Source organism: Carassius gibelio, chromosome A22 (assembly GCF_023724105.1).
Source record: "Carassius gibelio isolate Cgi1373 ecotype wild population from Czech Republic chromosome A22, carGib1.2-hapl.c, whole genome shotgun sequence".
Lineage (NCBI taxonomy): Eukaryota > Metazoa > Chordata > Actinopteri > Cypriniformes > Cyprinidae > Carassius > Carassius gibelio.
This window is the reverse complement of record NC_068392.1, coordinates 9,497,714-9,519,530: the sequence shown is the minus strand read 5'-3', so window position 1 is coordinate 9,519,530 and position 21,817 is coordinate 9,497,714. Positions and strand designations below refer to the sequence as shown.

The window sequence follows — 21,817 nt, the reverse complement described above, 5'->3', positions numbered from 1 at the left end:
ATTTACGTCCCTGTTATTATGTTTTTGTGACATGTTAGATGCATTTTTCTGTTGGATGTTTTTTCCATTTGATTTGCACATGGTGACACTGAAACAATTTCTTGTCAGATTTTTGTTTTTTTGTCTTTTCTTTTTTCTTTTTCTAATTATGTTAGACACACAACTAGAAGCATTTTTTTATTATTAATTAAATGTATTAAAATTATTATTAATGATTTAAATTTGATTATTTTTTACAAGTACTTGTTTTATGTTATACTTTATTAATTTTAAATAAAAGAATAAATAATATTTTAATATTTTATTTTATTAATTAGTAACATTTTGAATATATTTATTTATTTATGTAACCTGACCTTAACACATAATTTAATAAAGCACATTACTTAATCATTTATTAATTAATTACATAATTCATTAATTCAATAACTTTTCCATTACCTTATTTATTTATTTTTTGTACTTATTTTTTTGTTTTTCACATTTTATTATTAAAATATTATATTATTATTTATTTAACGAATAATTCCTCCTGGCCCTTATTAATTTAATTAATTAATTTATGTATTTATATTTATGCTGTAATTAACTGCTCCTGGTTTTCTGTATTTTCATTTTACATTTTCATCAGTGTATTAATTTATTTAGCAAATAACTCCTGTTGACCCTTATCAATTTAAATAAATCATTATTTAATTTGATTTGTAAAATATATGAATATTTTAAATGATTTTTTATGTAACAAATGTTTTGATAAAATGGCACTTTATGAATTTGTATAATTTCTTTTTTTTTTTGTTGCAACAAATAGCTTATCTTACCACTTATAAAAAAAGTATCTAGACTATTCCAAAATAGTCAATCAATTAATAAATGAAGGAAATGAAAAAGCACATTAGTCAGGATAGAGGCATCACCATCACCTTGCTTCCCAATCTCTCCAATTAATAATGGCATGGAGTTGTTAGGCCGGGGGAGATTAAATTTCCCCGTTCTGGAAGCAGACTCCCTTCTTTACATGAAATCAAATCAAATAACGTCAGGGTAAGGCCAGATACGAGGTGCCGGGCAAAAGCCCACTCTAATGAAAATAAATCAATGGATTTTTGCGCAATTCCATAACTGGAATTGTGTTTCACTTGGGGATGAGAATGAACTGCTATAGTGAGCTGAGCTTGGGTTTTGCATCACCCCACCCCCTTTGGCTCTTGCAACCTATTGATTTTTATTGATTTATTGATTTATTTACCTCTGAGGCCAAAGGGATTATTACCAGTGAAATAGCTCCATTTGCCTGTGAGCTTACTGTTGCCAGGGTTTGCTGGATTTATAAATCACACTGTACATGCGATAAATAGGGAGAGTATAAATAATAAATTGTTTACTATTGTATAATGTATTAATATTGATTTTAGCAAAAAAAAAATCTTCTCTGTTACTCTCGAATGCCACAAATCCTAATTTATGTTTGTACTTTGCTTCACGATCAATGAAGGAACTATATATATATATATATGCTATTATTAAAAGTACTATTAATTTTTGAATTTGTAAATGGAGATATGGTAGTAGCCTTTTTAATAGTACATTTCTTTGCAGTATTTTGAAATATCTGATTAGTCTTGAATCTGATCCGTTTTGTCATTTGTTCCTCTGTTTTCAGGCATGGTGAGCTGTGAGACTGTGGTGAACATGCGTAAGGTGACTCACCAGAGGGTTCAGGAGCCTCTGTCAGGGACGGCCCTCCTGCCGTGTGTTTTCACCCTGCGCCCGAGTCCCTCTCGTGAACCTCCCCGAATCAAGTGGACCAAACTGTGGGGTCAGCGCGGCCCGGACGGCCTACAAAAGCAACAGTCGATTCTGGTGGCTAAAGACAATATAATCAAGGTGAAGAAAGCCTTCCAGGGCCGTGTCACCTTGCCGGGATACCAGGAGAACCGCTACAACGCCAGCTTGGTGCTGACAGGCCTGCGATCCAGCGACTCGGGGATGTACCGCTGTGAGGTCGTGGTCGGCATTAACGATGAACAAGATACGGTGCCCCTTCAGGTCACGGGTAATGCTAATACACGAGTCTTCATTAAACTACTGCTGACTTCTTTCATCTCAAAGGGATACTTCGGCCAAAAATGGATACTCGACCTTCAAATCATTCACAATTTTTTTCTGTTGAACATAAAAAAGATATTTTTTGAATATCTACATTTAAGTCAAGGTAATAAAATACAATAATAGTCGTAATAAAAATTATATCAAATGTAAATAAAGTCAAATAAATCACAATAAATAAAATAAAACAAATTCAAAATAAAATAATATATATATATATATATATATATATATATATATATACACACACACACACACACACACACATACAGTATATAATAAGTAAAAAAAAAAAACTGTATATCATAGAAAAAAGAAAGAATTGCTACAAACTATTTTTAGTTAAACAAACTTGATTGCAGTGAACGTGGCCTACACGTTCAGTAGCAAAGGGGAACAAATTATTGATGAAGTCATCATTTCTGATTGCAAACGGAGAGAGAGTGACTCTTAAAAAATGCATTATGAGATACCAGTGCATTATTAATACTATACGTGCGGATGCTCCTGTATTGAAACCTCCTCCTCTGCGTGTTTGAATGGTTAATTAGTTTGAGCTCAGCAATTAAAGCATTGAAACACGCTGCCAGCCAGTATCATGAAAAATCCCCATTACTGTTACCAGTTTTATGGAAATAGCAATAACATTGCCAATTAAACCATTCACCGACCTTAGATGCTTTCACAGCAATGTATCTTTGAACACCAATCCCCGGGGAAATGAAAGGAACAAAGAGTCGAGACAATTTACAGGAATATTTCAAATAACAAATAACATGAAGTTCTGCCACATTTGAACACAGTCTTGTTACAAAGTAAACCGTTCCTGCTTTTATTTTATTTTATTTTTTATTCTGTATTTATGTGAAATAACTTAAATGCACATAAATGCAGTCAAATTCATTGCATAATAATGTATTTGATTCATATTTATGTAAAAATTAAGGTTCTTTATTGGCATCTTTGGTTCTATCAATAACATTTAACATGCATTAATTCTTTCTGTTGCACAATATTATTTATAGTGGATTATTGAATATTCTTCACACTAGGATTAGAATGCTTCTTTTAAGAATTGACTGAAAGTTTCTTTGGGGAACCAAAAATGGTTCTTCTATGACATCACTGCAAAAACACCCTTTGGAAAGGAGTAGTTCACCCAAAACTGAAAATTGCTAAACATTTACTTACCCTCAAGCCATTCAAGATGTACGTGAGTTTGTTTCTTCATATGAACATACAGTTTTTGGAGAAATGTACATCAGTTGCTCACCAATGGATCCTCTGGAATGGGTGCCGTCAGAATGAGAGTAAAAACAGCTGATAAAAACAAGTAATCAACATGACAATTAACATCTTGTGAAGTGAAAAGCTTTGTTAGTAAGAAACAAATCCATCATTAACATGTTTTTAACTTAAAACCGTGACTTCCAACTAAAATATGAGTCCTCTGTCCATAATATTGTTTTCTCCAGTGTAAAAGTCATCTTGTCTGAATCAGGAGAGAAATATGCAGATTCAGCACTGTTTACAAGTGAAAACAGCATGAAAGAGCTTGAAACCAATATGTTGGTGGATTTCGATGTGAGAGGACAATAGACTTTTCCCACTGGAGGAAGTTATTAATAATTATGGATTCATATTTTGGACGTGACGGTTTAAAGTTAAAATGCCGTATTGATGGATTTGTTTATTACAAACAAACAAGTTCACAAGACATTAACTGATGGACTGGAGCAGCATGGATTACGTGTGGATTATTGAGATGCTTTTATCAGCTGTTTGGACTTTCATTCTGACGGCACCCATTCACTGCAGAGGATCCATAAGTGATTTAATGCAAAATTTCTCCAAATCTGTCAAATTTTCATTCCTTAAAGAGTGTAGCTAAGATTTCAGACTCAGTGAAATATTATGGACATTCAACAAAACCGTTTGCTAACTGGTCATAAATCGGACCTTCTTTGGATTATGTCTTTGGGGAATTAAATATGGAAACTCTGACCCCCCTTTTTAATAAGATGTGGCATCCCTCAGTAGACGAGAGTCTCCGGATGTTTATATTTTTATAAGCTCCGAGTCTGTCCTGAACTCCAATGGGAAGCGAAAAAGAGAAGCAGGATGAAGAAAGGAAGGAATGAAATAAAAAAACGAAAGAGACGAAAGAATTTGAAGCGGGGCTTCACGTGTAGCTTCCACAGTTGGGTAAGAAACAGGCCGTATTGCTCAGGAGACTGAAATCTTCCCCCTTAAGTCCTCGTCTGAAGTGTTTCGCCATAAATTGGCCCACCTAGCTTTGAGGATTTTTCTTTGTCCCTTTCATGTTTGTGTGTTCTCCTGGGATGGCAGCCGACTGCTGAGGTTATGGATGTGGAGTGCGGAGTAGAGGACGAAAGGGACTCCAAACTGATGTGATGTGGGAATAGCAGACGGACAGTTCAAAAGCAATCCCAGGAATCGAATCCCTTTGTACATCGGACTGGAAGTCCATCCTCAAACCGGTCAAAGAACTGGTGCTGGGATTTAACTTCTTTTGTGCCGTCTTCCTGTCTTTTGCATTTCTCCGAGGATTGAGGAATGGCTGAGAGACAGGAATGAACGTGAAGTTTAGGAAATAAAGTGTTTCAAGGGGCCTGCGTTGTTTTTAATTCATCTAGTTAAACTATTGTTGCTGTTCATTTGGGAAATAGTTTATGCATGGTTCCCATCATGCACTCTGTTTTTTTTTCCCCGAACAGGAGTGGTCTTCCACTACCGCGCGCCTCACGACCGCTACGCGCTGTCCTTCTCCGACGCCAAAAGAGTTTGTCTGGAGAACTCAGCCAGTATTGCCACGCCAGCCCAGCTGCAGGCCACGTTCAATGACGGCTATGACAACTGTGATGCTGGATGGCTGTCGGACCAGACTGTGAGGTCAGAACAAGAGATCAGTCCGCTTTGGAAAGCAGATTTGGAAACGTGCATATGTATTTAGCATTTAAGACGTCTTTGAACATGTTTGTGCAATTTTTCAGGAAATTAGAGTATTTATACTAACATTTTTATATTTCTAATATTTAAGTGAATATTTGTTTACATTTATTTCATTGCTTACATGACAAATGTCTAGTTGTATTATATATATATATATATATATATATATATATATATATATATATATATATATATATATATATAACAAATTATAATATTTTATTTTATAAATAAAAATGAATTTTTATTATTTCTATTATTTTGTATTAATCTATTTATCTTTTATTCTAATATTTTATTTCTTTTATTTTCAACATGATAAATGTCGAGTGTTTTATTTATTATATGTATAATCTTTTATTGAATATTGTAATATTTATTTTCAACATGACACATCTACTATTATATTTAGTATATTTATTGAGTTTTATTGAACTGAATTCTAACATTTTACAGTTTTATTTTACTTTAAACACAAAAAACATCCAGCATTTTATTTAGTGTATTTATAATATTTTAATTAAATAAATTTTTTTAACATGACAAACTTCCAAAATTTTTTGTATATTTACAATATTTTATTGAATATTTGTATTTTATTTAATTTTTTTAATCTATTTTTAAAAACTCACAACCTGAATTTTTATTTAGTATATTTATGTTATTAAATATATATATATATAAAAAAATTTAATTTATTTTAAAAATAACAAACATCCAGTCATTTATTTATGCTAAACAACAAGAACACAGAGGGGGAAAAAAAGGACAAGTTACAAAAGTTAAAGGTCTATAACATAGATAGTAAACAAAGTACATGTTGTAAAGGTTTAATAAGAGATTGTTTGCTTGACTCTCGATTCCTTCAATTTTGTAGACCAGATTCAGAAACAAGCATATTTTTAGGAGCAAAGAAGTCTTTGAACACCTTTAGATCATTCTTTTCCCCAGCAAATCTCTTAATCTTCCTTATAATGATACTTATAAAACTATCACTTTGGCATCAGAACGAAAATCGGAGCTGCCATGCCGATAAATTGCTCCCCCTTGCATGAAACAGCATAGCACAGCTTTCTACAGAACGAATCCAGGACTCAAAGCAATTTTTTATAATCAGCCGTTCTAATTAATCGTAATATCTATTATTTATCGACCGGATTACATCCCCGTTTCTTCAGGCTTGCCGCCTCCAATCACTTTTCCATGGCTGAATGTCAGGCGGCTATTGATTTCAACATTCATATCTACCACATATTGTCAGCTCATAATTGAGCCGCGAGGCCCGGCCATCACCGAATAAAAGCGTGAGCGGGGTGTCCCCCCCCCTGCATGGAAGAGCTCTAATTGGGCCATCTCCAGAGAAGCCTGGCTACACATCAGTGAAGACGCAAATGCGCAATTAGCGCAAGCGTATGGAGACATCAGAGATCTCTGGACGGGGATGGAATATATGTGGGCTGCTTTAATGGTTTTATATAACAGACTTCAATATTTGGTCTGTGCAAGAACCTCCATCCGCTATTTCTCTTCTTAGACCCTGGAGTGCCGTGTATAATCTCTTAATCAGGCTTTAGCCGGCACCCCTGTGCCATCCAAACCAAAAGCGCTTTCGAGTAATTGCACAGTTTATCCTACTCACCCCTTGGAAATAACTCCTGGTGTGTTTTGGCTCCTTACCCAGGTATCCCATCCAGTCGCCTCGGCCTGGCTGCTTCGGCGACAGGGAGGACTCCCCTGGCGTGAGGAACTACGGCAGCCGAGACCCCGATGAGATGTTCGACGTGTACTGCTTTGCCAACAGCCTGCAAGGTACTGCAGATGCATTCAGTTACAGCTCAGTCATCCAAAAACTGCGTCTTTAAATGTCCTCAAGAGCCTCAGACGGCGGAGATGCATGTACCTGCTCATGTCCCATCTTCCAGAACATCTAAGTAGGTCACCATGCTTTCAGCTCAGCCCTGTGGTCTCTGCCAGAACGGGTACAGTTTTAAGATGCTCTCTGAGTGCACGTCCAAGTGTTTCATGCAGAAGTGACAGTCCTGCCTCCTGCTGCCAATTAGGATTCCCGAATCACTTAAAAGTTTCATGCCTGTCATATTGGTGTAATTTATTAATTTATGTTTTTTTTTTTTTTTTTTTAACTGATAAAATGTTCGGTTGTAAATATTTTCTTTATTGGTGTGTTTGTTTATTTGTCTGTTTGAATTATTTCGTTTTGTCCTTGTATATTACTTATGACAGAGCTTGGATCTGTTGCAGCAAAACAGTGATTTAATTTTATTTGACTTTCAACATGACACACATTCAGTATTTTATTTAGTATATTTTATATTTAGTGTATTTTTCTAGAAATAGGAAAAAACTGTAAGTGACATTCAGCCAAGTATGGTGACCCATACTCGGAATTCGTGCTCTGTATTTAACCTATCCAAAGTGCACACACAGCAGTGAACACACACACACACCCAGAGCAGTGGGCAGCCAATAGATATCAATCCCTACCAGCCCGAGATTCAAACTCACAACCTTTGGATTACGAGTCTGAATCGCTAACCATTAGGCCACAACTAATGCACAATAGATTCAGTCTCATTGTTACAAAAATTATATTTGAAGTTTTCCCTATATTTAGCAATCACCTGTTTTAGGGTAGATTTGTTCAACATTATTGTGAATACAAAACCATATTTAGTTTTTTTTTTTTTTATAAAGTCTAATTATAGGTCTCATGTTGCAAACAGCAGCATCCTTATGGGAAATCAGCACTTATAAATAGCGTGCACTATCCATCTTTTCTCTGTCTCCAGGTGAAGTGTTCCACACCAGTGTGCCGGAGAAGTTGAGCCTGGCATCTGCCTCCACTCACTGCCTCACTCTGGGAGCTCAGCTGGCCACAGTCGGGCAGCTCTACCTGGCCTGGCAGGCTGGCCTAGACCGCTGTGACCCTGGCTGGCTGGCCGACGGCAGCGTGCGTTACCCTATCAACATTCCCCGGCGTAACTGTGGAGGGGATGAGCCAGGAGTACGGACCGTTTACCACAACCCCAACCGCACCGGATTCCCAGACACTAGCGTGCTCTTTGACGCCTACTGCTATCATGGTTGGTTGAACTAGTGGCCTTTCCCTTCAAATATTCATTCAAATGGCGTTTGGGGGGGTTAGACTTCAGTGATGAGCTGGAGATTTCTTTTTTTATTTTCTACTTTGAGAAGTTTCATAAAAAATTCTCTTATATCCAACTTACATAATTTTGGAGCATTTTTCTGAATTATTTATAACTGTAAATGTTTCTTCCTGTTGTCACGAGTATCTGAAATATGTATTAAATGAGGATTTGGTCAAAGTAGTTTTATGGACTTCTGTATGGATGCATGTATGCTTTTGTGTCGGTGTTAACAGTGTAACTCTCATGAACTCTTTCAGAGAAAAATTTGGAAGAGCTGATGGCGATTCTCGACAAGACCCTAGAAAACTCCACTCTGAACTCTTCCAGCGACGAAGAGGTGCAGCTCCAAAGAAATGGGGCCTTCCCTGAACCTTCAACTTGGACCGGTCTGGTCGATCTCGAGAAAGAAGACTTCAAGTCCATCATTAACAACGAATCTTCAGAAATCTCAGAGGAGCATGTTGTAATCCATCTTGGACCTGAAGAAAGGTCTGTAGACTGGGAAGACGATCCCAAAGATGCTGCGGAGGAGCAGGAGGACCTTCAAGGGGGTTCGGCGAAAGAGGAGACCGATGATGGATCTCCTGACCCGTCTTCAACCACGCCATCTTCCTCTACCCAAGCTCATACTAGCAACAGTGTAATTTCCAACTTTGTGAAAATAATCATGAAGCCATTTAGGTACTGGGCCATGACTGTAGAACCTGAGATACCGGCCACAGAGTCCAGCCTCTACAAAGGTACCTCAGAAACGGTCCCACCTACCAGGACGAAGCCAAATAAAGAAAAAACAAGCAAAGGTGGTGCTGATAATGCCATCAAGGAGCCTAGTATCAAGGAACATTCATATAATCCCTCCTCGTCAGATCCAGAAGAAGAGCTCTTTGAACAGGAGAAAGAAGTTGTCTTGATGGCTGCGCCGCAGGAGATAAAGAGTCCAAGCAATTCTCATATTGATCGTCCATATTCACAGACCTTCACAGACAGCTTCACTGGACCAGCCAAAGGTATAACAGACTCATCCCAAACTTAAAAGGCATTTCAACACGTACATTTAAACAAGCAGCTTCTCTTCTTAATTGAAGTTTGAGAAGTAGGTGAAGCATGTGCTTAATTTAGTTGAAGTAGGGCTTAATTACACGTATATAATAATCTAGAACTGGGTGATTTGAAACCACCAAAGTGAGAGTTTCCCCTATTGTAGATTTTTGGCCAATCTTTCAACCAGGAGGTCAATCTGACATTTCTTGGTCAACATAAGGGTGTTTCCTCATCTTTGAGCACTTATGTCTCATGGGTTGATTTTTTTTTTTAAAGTAACTAGCCATCTTTTTGTAAAATGAAGGTAAAATTTAAATGTTGCTACCATGCCTCCCTAATTTATTTCTGCTACTTTTCAAAAGTCTTGTTTAAATGGATGTTAACCAAGTCCCGGATGATCAATCATAACATATTAAGATCCATTATAAATCATTAAATAAACATAACCTAGAATATTTATTGTGCATAATGATTTTATAATAATATTATTTTTTTAACAATATTTGTTTTTTTCAATTTATTTTATGGTATCTATGTATGATTTGTGGTGACATTTCCTTATCTAAAGTGCAAATTTGTTTAATGGGTGAAAGAAAAATACCTGAGAGTGTGAAAAGCGTGTTCATGTCCAAAAGTGCCAATGGTTAAAGAAACACCCATCAAAGGAAGTGAACAGAAAGAAATAAAACACTGCGTTGAATTTGTAATAAATGGAAAAATGTAGGATTATTTGAAGATAGAAGTCCGTTCACAATGCAATATGGTCTTAAAATATTTTCCAGAGATTTTGGAAAGTTGCCGATGCGATTCGTTCTCTGGAATACGAAAGTGGGAGGGTCACTGTAGAGGTCGCAGCCCTGAGATGTCTTCCTGCCTCCTGCTTTAGGGCTTTTAATGGATATCAGTGTCTGTCATATCTATGCCCAGTGAAAATGCATAGTTTACAATCTTTGAAAAGAAGATCTTAGAGCGTTGCTAGCCTTAGGCGGAGATTGAAACATATCTAAATGGTGTGCTTTTTATGCGATGTGTTTTGGCAGCAGTCCGTTCTCAAGGCATCATCAGTACAAATATCCTCCCCGCGAACCAAATTCAGCAGGGAACATTAATGTTTAATGCCGGGTGAAAATCCAGCTTTAGTCAGCATGCATTATTTACATCTGAATCTAATTAATGTTCTTTGGCCTAAACCGCAGGCACCGCTACAAACTCCAAGTCTCTCCTAATTATCCGAGGCGTGATCATCGTCAGGGCCGTGGGGTGTGTGCGTAAAGATACTCTGGACTCAATCTGGCTGTTTCCATTCGTTTTTCCTCCAGCAGAGGTCATTTAGTCGAGTCCGGATTGACTGGCTATTTCACCCTTCGCTGCATGCTGCTCCATCTCTCCCCTTGTTTTGAGTTTCATTACATAGAGCCTGTTGAGAATTCAGAAAATCCAGCCATCTTTTACATAAACTTGCCGTGTCCTTGAGTTCCACAAAGAATTGCATACAGATAAAAGTGTGCTATGAAGAAATTCTGTGAAATGCATACATCCCATAGAACAAGGGGTTCAAGCAACTTTGTTGAGTGTCCAGATTTGACCTTGAGGTTTAGTTCCACTGTATAACTGAACAATTAAACCACGAAAAGAATGAATGTCATTGCATTAGACACAAAATATCAAATCAAGTGGCATTTAAAGTAAAGAAAAATGTTTTATACCCATAACTGAAGCTTAATATGAGACCCTGTTTCTGCCTTAAAGTATTATACATATATATATGTGTGTGTGTGTCTTTGTGTGTGTCTTTGTGTGTGTCTTTGTTCAACCACTCGGTGTCAAGTCTACATACAGCACCTTTAATTGAGAAAATCCAGTGTTACATATCTTTGAGTGGCAAAAGTTTGTGAATCTTTGCTTTCAGTATCTAGTTTGACCCCAATAACTGCAGCTAAATGTTTCCTGTGGCCTGTTGGCGGGTTTCCTCCATTGAACTGCTTGCTTCAGGTCCTTCCACAACATTTCAATTGGATTAAGGTCCAGACTTTAACTTGGCCGTTCCAAAACATTAACTTTGTCCTTCTTTAACCATTCTTTGGTAGATTGACTTGTGTGCTTGGGGTTGTTGTTTTGCTGCAAGACCCACATTATCTCGAGATTCAGTTGTCAGACAGATGTCCTGACACTTTCCTTTAGAATTTGCTGGAATAATTCTCCTAGGGAGGGTAACAGTGGTCTTGAATTTCCTCCGTTTGTACACAATCTATCTGACTGTGGATTTGTGGAGCCCAAGCTCTTTAGAGATGGTTTTGTAACCTTTTTTGAGCCTGGTGAGCAACAACAACTCTTTTTCGGGGGTCCTCAGAGATCTCCTTTGTTCATGCCATGATTCACTTCCACAAACATGATCAGACTTTGATAGATCCCTGTTCTTTAAATAAAATAGGGCATGCACTGACATCTGAAAGTCATCTCACTGATTGAAAACACCTCTGAAAAATGGACTCTAACTACACCTTCAAATGTAATGCTAATCCTAGAAATGAAATCCACTCACAGAAATGTAGTATTGGATCATTTTACTGAATAAATAAATGACAAAGTATGTATTTTCATCTCATTTGTTTGATCGGGTTCTCTTTGTCTACTTTCAGGACATGCATGATGATGCATCTGATGATGTTTTGAGTTATATTTATGCATAAATATAGAAAACTCTAAAGTGTTCACTATATATATATATATATATATATATATATATATATATATATATATATATATATATATATATATATATATATACTGTATATATATTCCCTTTATTTTCATATCTCACAATTGTAATCGTCATAATTGTTTTTTGTCTTATAATTGGGATTTTAAATATCTTATAATCCTAATATCACGTTTGTCGTTTAATATTTCTCTGTATTGCAGCCTTTTGCCCTTTATTGCAACTTTAGTTCTTTTAACTGCTTAATTGTATCTCCAAATTGTGACTTTTTTGTCTTATAATTAGGATTTTATGTCTGAAAATGATCACTTTCTCCCAAGTGTGACTTTATATCTCATAATTGTGGCTTTTTTCCCCAAATGCAACACTTTATCTCAATTGCAAATTGTATCCCAATTGCGATTATATGCGATTATAACTCCCAATTCTGATTTTATTTTGACACAATTGCAAAGTTTTCTTTTGAAAGTGACTATATATCTCCGAATTGTGACTTGACATCTACCAGTTGCAAATGTATGCGTCCCAGTTGTGATTTTTTATCCCAATTGCAACTTTATATAACAAAATTAGTATTTTGCCTCTCCCAGTTGAGATTTTTTTTCTTTCAGCTGCAACTTCATAGCTCACAGTTATGACAATCAATATTTGGAACTATATATCACAAAATCCAACTTTCACCAAATATCACACATGTGACTAAAATCCACCTTGATGCAAGCTGTTTAAAAGTATTGCAAAAATGGTTATTAAAAAAGCTCTTGCAGTTTTTGTGTGTGAATGCATCTTGGTCTAAGAAATCAGATTTCTTTTATGTGGGTAATTGTCCCACTATTATATCATAAATGATATCCCATTATTATATTATTAAATGGTAGAATCTATTTAATTTACTACTTTTGTACGTTTAATACCATCACAGTCTTGCAACTGCAGAGAGTATTCAGTTGTTCATATCATTAATTGCTCAATTATTTGGTTATGTAAATTCCACCACATCCACATGCAACAGCAGAGTATTGAATAATTAATTATTGCTTAATATTTCACAATGTGTACTCAACATATGGTCTTTGAATATCTAAAACGGCTTAAATGCTAAACCCTGCTTGTTTCCTTTGAGGCAAATCATATTACCTGAGCAGATATATGAATTATCCATGCACACAGCAAATAAACTTAAGCTCAAGCAAATATCTCTTCCACGCAGCCAGTGAAATCTTTGTTTAGGGTTGAGGATTGGTTCAGCACTGTGTACTGCAGTATGCTGAGTCACGTAATAATAATAATGAGTCTACTGCTTACAGCATTTTTACTTTATTGCGCTCTGAATAGATTCCTCCACACATCACGATGTAAATCAAGACCTTTTTGCTTCTTGAACATGAAGATTTGGGTCTTATTTTTCTAGATTTACTGTTAGAAAGCATTGGGAATTAACAGCACTGGACAGGAGCATGATGTACGAGTCCTTTGTGCTGGGGCAACATAAAGAAAAAGAGCCTTATTACCTGGATTGCTTTCAAAACGATCGTACATTTCATCCCAGTTTCACCTGGGAGTCAGATATTACCCTCTGGGAAGAAAAGAAAGGTCATTTTAGCTACGCTTGTAGCTCATTTTTCCTTTGGAGCCTGGGTTTGATTAAAAGATAGGTGTATTGAGGCTAATAGATTAATTGCTGGATATCTCCAGGGCATTGACGGATAAATAATGACAGTTCTATATCGAGCCGCACGCATTCAAGATAATTACCATAGCTCTGGGGTGGGAGTTAGCATATTTTGTGCGCTAATTATACATACATTTAAATGAAACGATCTCCTCCCTCCGTTAATCACAATGTTTTGTCATTCCTGCAGGAGCGATTGGATCAGGAACGGCGGAGCCGACTCTTTCTTCAAATCCTTCGGCATCTAAGAGCTCCGGTTCCATGAGGAGCAGCCAACAGATTTTGGCCTTGAAAGTCGCCCCAAGCAATAATAGGCATTTCATAACTCAAACAAGCAGTCTGATGGAAGCCAAAGAGGCCAGTTTGGAGATCATGACCATTCCTGTTTCCAGGAATAACCCTGAGAATATCTCTGGGGAAGGGAAAGACTTCAGTGAGGATGGTTACCCTATTCCCAAAGGTCCTCCATTGCTGTTATCCGCACATGATGAAAAAGATGGCGAGGGAAGTGGAGGGAGAGAGTTACCGTTCACCCTTGACAGCCAAATTAATGGATCGGATGACCACGGCGTCCCGCTGGAGACCACTGTCAGCTGGCAGCTTATGAGTCTCCAGACGACTCAACCTACTAGTGCGTCTAGTTCTTCTGATCCCAATCCCGAGAAACAGGCTGACACAGTTGAGGAAGCCAGGGGGGAAACCATGTATGTCCATCGCCCCATTGAAAAACACAAGAACAATCCTTTGAATAAAGTCAACTTGCCTTTCGTTAAATGGAAGCAAGACCTAGGGTTGACCATTGTACCGGAAACATACACTTCCAACACTCCTTCCACACCAAGCCCTGTCGATCCCAACGACGACATGCTAGAAGTTCAACCACCAACCGTAGGGATCACTCCTTCCCAACCAAGGGAAGAAACCACTACCAAAGACATTTTATGGACTCCGGATCCAGCCGTTTCCAGCACATGGTTACCTGTGGTTCAAGAGGAGGTAGTTAATCCACAGCCTCCGGTTCCTACCATAATAACAACGCAGGCTGGCTCTACTGTTCAGCCTACTGGTCCGGATCTAAAGGACTCTTCCCACCAGGCTGAGATCAGGTCAGGTGGGTCGGAGTCATTCGTTTCGGCTCAGGGCTGGATAACATCTGAACCCATTCCAACTGAGGAACCTTCATCCCAAACCACAGGAAGCCCAGAGGAAAACACAGCTGTGGCTGGGATGGAAAACAGCCCCTCTAGAAGTTCAGGTAAATCACTCTGCTTGTGTTCTGTTGATAAGAGAATTTAAACATGAAAGATATGTAATGCTTTGAGAAAGCTTACTTGGGTTTGTTTATTTGTTTGATCTTTTACTCAATTTAATTCTTTTATTCCTCTTTCGTCATTAATTCTTTTATATTCTTCCATGGTTTATTCCTTCTTTACCCCTGCTTTCTGTAATTCGACATTCTTTCTTCTATTCTTTATTTTCTACTTTATGTCTTTTGTATGCTCTTTCTTTTATGTTTTCATGCTCTTGTTCTTTTTCCTCAAGTCTTTATTTTTATTATTTATGTTCTTTTTCAGTAATGTCCTTATGTTCTTTCTTTGGCTCTGTACTTCTTTCTTTTGGTATTTCTTTCCTTCTTGATTTATTTTTGTTTCTTTTTTGTTTTCTTTCTTTCTTTTCTGTAGTCTGTTCCATTTAATTTAATTTTTGTTATTTTCTTCTATTCTTTTTTTCTTTCTTAATCTCATTATTTTCCTAATTTTTTTTTGCTCATTCTTTATTTTTTCCCTTCTTTTGTTATTTCCCTTCATTTTTCTTTACTTCTTATATTCTTTCTATCATTGTTTTCTGTTTGCTTTTAATTTTTTGTGCATTTTATTCATTTCATTTCCTTTCATTATTTTCTTTGATTTTTTTTTGTTTAGCCAATTCTTACATTTATATAATTTTTTGTTCTTTTTATTCGATTTCTTTCTTTTCTTCTCCTAATGCCTTTCATCCTTTATTTCTTTTTGTTCATTTCTTTCTGCTTTCAACAATGTGTATATTTCTTATTTTCCTTCATTTAATTTTATCCTTCTTATTCTTTTGGTCTTTCCGTCTCCATTTAGTATTTTTTTCCTTCATTCTTCCTTTTTTTCCACTCTATATTTCTGTATTTTGTTCTTTTTTCTTTTGCGTGGTAAACCAACAGAGTGCAAAGAAGTGAATTGCAGCAGACTCAGAGTAATTAGAGGGTTAGGGCCAGTGCAATTAGGGCGTCTCGCTTAAGGCAGAGATCTTAGCCCGAAACAAATCAATTTTGGCAGAAGCCAGTAGATGTGTTCAGTAATTGACTCCAGTCTCGCTCTAGTCCATATGCATGTTCAAAATGGTGCCGTATACATAAGCTCAACCTCCCCTTGTTCAAATCGATTTCCTTGGGTTGGACTTTCTTAGGGTGGAAGACCCCAGAAACACACTTGGTCAAACAAGGTACTGATCTTGAAAGCAGCTCTAGTAGGCCTCTGGCGTGGAATAAATGTAAACAGATGGCAACTTAAAGTATAGAAAACACACTAAAAAGAATGAATCATTTAACCAAGACCATACAGCTTTTGAATCATATTTCTGCAGCAGCAACTATAGAACAAAAGGTTTTTTACCGTCGGATTTTGTCAAGTCTGTTAAATGAATCATTGTTGCAGAGCTTTGACTGTTTCAAAACTTTGAATTGCACAGAGAAGACGAGACAAAACTGCTGCTAAACAACTGTTTTCAACTGGAAATGTAGCTCGGAAAGAAACACGCTTTTGAGCAGATTTTTGCCAGAGAGTTTCCTTGCAAACATCAGTTGCTTTTAAGCACAAAGAGCAGCGAGCCCTGTTTGTCCTCCTTTTCCTGCAGCGCAGGTGGAAGTTCATAAGCCTTTTTAATCAATGATCTGCCGGTGGAGAGGCTGCTGTTCTCTGCCTCTCCCCCGAGGCCTTTTAGGCATCAGAGAAGTGGTTTTTGAAAAATAGTCGCCGTCACGGTAGTCATAACACCAGCACCAGAACGGCTTGCCCTTAATTAGAGAAGCACATCGTTCTGCGATAAGACGAGGAGGTGCTGTGTCTTACGCGGCTTTGCTGTTCCATCACTCTCGCTGACATGCCTTGGAGCTGTTTGCACATGGAAACAGACATGTTCATCGCTCTTTGTAGGACAGACAGGTGCAGTGTACTCATTCACACACACACACATTTACATTACATTTAGTCATTTAGCAGATGCTTTTATCCAAAGCGACTTACAAGTGAGGACAATGGAAGCAATCAAAATCCACAAAAGAGCAATGATATGCAAGTGCTATAATAAGTCTCCGTTAGCTTAATGGAGTACATGTAGCAAGGTTTTTTAAATCGTTTAATAATAAAAAAAATTATAAAGATAGAATAGGAAAAGAACAGAGCAAGCTAGTGTTCAGGGCCTTTTTTGCTTTTGTTAATTGTATAATAATTAATAAAGAAAACAGATTATAAAAACATTAGAGAAGCTAGTTAGTTCCTTCCTCTCTTTTTTTTGTAGGAAAACAAGCTGTTAGTAAATGTACAGTGCAAGTCTAAAAGGCATCCAAATCCAATTTTTGAGAGGGTTAACAATAAGTAATCATTGTTTTTTGTTTTATTTTATTTTATGTTTTATTTCATTTGATTTTGCTAAAATTGTAATATTTTCATTTTGCTAAAATCTTTATATTTTATAATTAATTTTAGTGAAGCATGAAAGCACATGGAAGCATGCTAGCTGTCTTTACACGGTACACTTGACACATATATGCTATTATACATTTTTTTATATATTACTTTTGTTAGATTTTATTTTTCTTTCTTTCTTTTTTGTTTTTTTTATGTTAATTTAATTTTCGCTTTTTTGCAAAACTTAACATTTAATTATATTTTTTATTTTATTTTAATACAGTAATGCACATGTAAACAGACATGTTAGCATTATATTTTTATATGCATAATTGTATTTTAAATTAAATTATAATATTTTAATGTTTTACTTTTAGCATATTTTGTTATTTAATTTCAATAATGTATTTATTTAGAATAAATGACATATGTAAAATATTGTACAATTATTTACAATTAAAAAAGTATTTAGAAGATCTCAATTTAAATTGCTTTGAGACTTGCCATTTATTATGTTTCTCATATACTGCATACATAATAATTTTTTCATATACTTCATTTGTAGCTGGTTGTTACCCAGTGCTGTTGCTTTTGAAACTGTGAGCAAGACTTCCATTCTGCTCACTGCCAGACTCTAAAATGATAAAGCCCAATCTGGGGCTCGGATGGACAATAGAAAGCCTGTGAGTTATTATCCTTCAGCTCCTTAAGATGAATCACCCTGTCTAGAAGGTAATACACAATGAATATATGATCAGTGTAGTAAATTCAGCTAGAAAGATGTCTAAAAACTTCATCTGTACTAACTCACATTGACCAGAAGAATTGGGGAAAAATTCCAACCTACATTTTTTTTTTCAGAATACATTACTTTCCCATAGTTCAGGGGAGATAATGATCGCATCAGAGGTGAGGAAGATAGCAGGACTTGATTTCTTGCATTCTGGCTTTGATCCTGTGAGCTCTACTACTGTTTGTAGACAAGCTAACAGTTGTACTTGCAGCTAACTGAGCTGCCAGGCTCTCTCCAGGCAAATATCACACCCTGCTTTAGATGCTTTATTTACTGTCTCACCACCCACACAATCCACTGGGTGGTCTTATGTATCAGGAACCACCATGTTTGTTATATGTGTGCACGAAAGCAATTGTAAACATCAAAATGTCAGCGGGATTTGATGACCTTTTTTAAAATACTAATTTAAGGTCAGGGAAGAAGATGTTTCTGTGATACCTTTAGTGTTTTTTTTTTTTTTTTTGTGCATGTTGCATGTTTATAAGACTGATAGATGAATAACAGAATAACGGGAAAAACAACAGATTGATAAACAGAGTGATAGACAAATAGACAGAATGAGCGATATACGTAGACAGAATAACAGATAGACAGAACAAGAGACCATCGGATCAAAAATAAATTATATATGTGTGTGTGTGTGTGTGAGCTTGTTTATGTGGTTAACGAGGACACAAATTTGTATAATGACATAGGTGTGACACAGGTATTACAATGAGGAGGTGGTTTATGAGGACATTTTTAGTGTCCCCGTAATTCAAAACGCTTATAAATCATACAGAATTAGTTATTTTGAAAATCCAAAAATGCACAAAGTTTCCTGTGAGGGTTAGGTTTAGGTGTAGGGCAATAGAAAATAGAGAATAAAACCCATTACGCCTATGGAGAGTCCCCATAAACCACATATACCAACATGTGTGTGTGTGTGTGTGTGTGTGTGTGCGTGTGTGTGTGTTTGTGTAGACAGAATGACAAGTTTATAGAAAGATAAACACATATAAGTTGAAAATTTGTTTATATATGCTGCATTGTGTATTTATTGTAATTTTAGCCAAAAGTGTAATAGTTTAGTCGTGTGTTTTTGTCATCTTTATTAGTTGTTTTTAGTCATATATATATTTACTCAATTTAATTTTACGTTTAGTTGTTTTAATGGGAGTTAAACAAACAAACAAAAAAAAAAGTAAAAAAAAAACAAAAAACGTTTATTTTATTTCAAGTAACCTTTTTTGGTTTCTAGTTTTAGTTATCTAAATAAACCCTGATATTAAAGACACAATACCGCTAGAGGCCGCGTATTCAAAACAAAGGCATAGTTTGATGATGCTGTGACTGAGTGTGGAATCATGGGAGTTGTGGTCTTCATCCCCACAGCTGATGCAATCAGACGGGACTCGGGCACAAATCATGAGCTAATGATTTATTAACGTAGTAGAATAAAGCAAGGTGAGACTGAAAGCCGTCGAAGCCAAACAAGGTTGCTGAACGAGTGTGACACAAGGCTCGAAAGCAGTGGAGCAGCGCTGTTTTATCATACTAGATACGTTTGAAAGTTCTGTTATAATGCCTCTCTGTTCGGTCATCACCGGTCTATTAAAATGCACAAAATGTTTGGTGTTTCTCTTTGGTGTTTCAATATGTTTTCTACAAAACAAAACCAGAAATCGAGTGGTTATGACATCACTGGCGGGCTACACAATTACACTATGGACACGGGTAAAAATTGCTTATTTCTTTGGATTTAAACGTTCTTTGAAGCATTTGGGTTAATGTACTGTAGCCACACAAGTCAGCAAAATCTATAACACTGTTCTAGTGGTTTTTAGATGTTTTAATGAAAGCAAATTTTACATATTGTGCCTTTAAATCCCTCTTTTGGTCATAAGCTGTTTTGTAAACTCAAACTCATCTTCCGTCCATCATCCCATGCTCAGCATTTTTCATAAACGCAGTGCGAGCTCTGCCAAGTCGGAAATTGAGCTGGAAGTCTGATGTTCCTGATATCCAGCGGTCTCATTGTCAGTGTCGTGGAGCATGCGCTGCTGACCTGGATTGAGTTCAGAACACGGTGATGAAGTACCCTCTTCTATCTGATTATACGTGCTCCTTCAGGTTCCCTGCTGTATCTCGCCGGAGCTGAATAGACCAGACAGCCCCGACTCGCTCCACACCCCACCGAGATGCTTATTTTAGCAGCATGGCATTTTATTCTCCCCTATCACTTTGAGAGAGAATGTGTCCTAGCATTTAATGTGCTTCATAATGTCTGTGCACGTAGACAAGACGCAATCTCAGCGTATGGGCACACTGCTATATTTTGTACATTGATGTGTTGTGGTTGTGCATTACATGTAACGCGAGTTATGTAATCAGATTACTTTTTCAAGGAGCTTTTTCAAGTTAATCTGTACTCCCCATTAATAACTGAACTCAGTGTGCACGGAATTACTCAGAAGAGGAGTGACTCCACATTGAGTAGAGGACCTCTTCATGCCACTTCAAGCTTGCAGGTGCGTTTTGTGCATAAACAACAGCAGCGTTGTTGTTCAGATACAACCTCAGCGACATCAAATGATGTTCAGCAGGGCACGTCAGCTGAGACAAGCAGGAGATGGAATGGGAGAATGACAGAAGAGACGGGAACAAAAGGACTGTTGATGTGCCTGAAGCCTACAGCATGGAGAAGCTTCAACCGTTAACTGTGTGTCAGACTCTCCAGGCACTAACAATAGCACAGACACTCTTCTCTTTCTCTTTCTCTTTCTATCCCTTGCTCTCTTCCCCTTGTTTCTTCCATATTTCATATTCATAGGGAGAATATGAAATATAGGCTTGTGTCCCTCACACCAAACTCTTGAATGTAGCAGGTTTGTTTGAGCACCAGGGCTATTAAAAGGGATGTTTAATAAGCGATTTTCAGTTATTTATGCAAATCTCAGGATGCTTGTGACACCGACAGGCTGTAATCTTTTCGTTGTAGTGCTGAGGTACGTCAAGACGGGGATATTATTGGAACACTGGGTTGTTCAATGTCAGGATTATTTTAGGATTTCCGTTGCTAGGATGAAGTTTAGTGCCTTTTTCCAGCTGAAATCTGACCTGAAATTGTAGGTTTTAAGTGTTTGAGGATTACGTGCCTCTAAGCTCTTTGAATTGTGTTTCTTTCTCATTTCTTGACTTCTTAGGTCTAAAAAAAGATTTTTGAAACTGCTTGCAGGTAAAAAAAAAAAAAAACCTACTTGTTTTGACATAGTGTCGACTCTTATTTTTATGATTCATTTGAGTTTTCAGATGGTTTTCAGCCGTTTTCAGCTAGTGATTTTGTGCAGTGAGATTTATCGTAGTCATTTCGGCTCAGTGATGTCAAATGTTGGCAGGTCAGATTTGTTTTGAACATTACTTCCTGAAATGTGTTGTAGTTTAACAAGGGAAAGATCTGGTGTCATAAGAGTGCTGCCAAGTGACAAACTAAAAGTAGCAACAAAACTAATTTAACTACAGTTAAGTGAAACTAGTTCAGCCGTTTAAAAACAGTGTCACTTTTCCACTAATGATTCATTCCAATGAACTGCTTCAGTTGGTGTGTGTGTGTGTGTGTGTGTGTGTGTGTGTGTGTATATATATATATATATATATATATATATATATATATATATATATATATATATATATATATATATATAT

The 21,817-nt window shown here is 36.6% G+C and overlaps 2 protein-coding genes across 3 annotated transcripts in view; both read left to right on the top strand.

Annotated features, from left to right (window-relative positions):
- LOC127943135 (protein strawberry notch homolog 2) overlaps window positions 1–21,817 on the top strand; it is a 296,904-nt gene that overhangs the window by 151,651 nt on the left and 123,436 nt on the right. The gene's annotated exons all lie outside the window — the stretch shown is intronic.
- The window catches only part of LOC127943136 (neurocan core protein-like), a 101,570-nt gene that overhangs the window by 32,260 nt on the left and 47,493 nt on the right, over window positions 1–21,817 (top strand). For both annotated transcript variants that reach the window (XM_052539334.1, XM_052539333.1), the window contains exons 3-8: window positions 1,664–2,056; window positions 4,848–5,022; window positions 6,764–6,891; window positions 7,890–8,183; window positions 8,507–9,256; window positions 13,872–14,936. In XM_052539334.1, coding sequence (XP_052395294.1) covers window positions 1,664–2,056; window positions 4,848–5,022; window positions 6,764–6,891; window positions 7,890–8,183; window positions 8,507–9,256; window positions 13,872–14,936 — 2,805 coding nt within the window. The remainder of the gene's footprint in view (window positions 1–1,663; window positions 2,057–4,847; window positions 5,023–6,763; window positions 6,892–7,889; window positions 8,184–8,506; window positions 9,257–13,871; window positions 14,937–21,817) is intronic.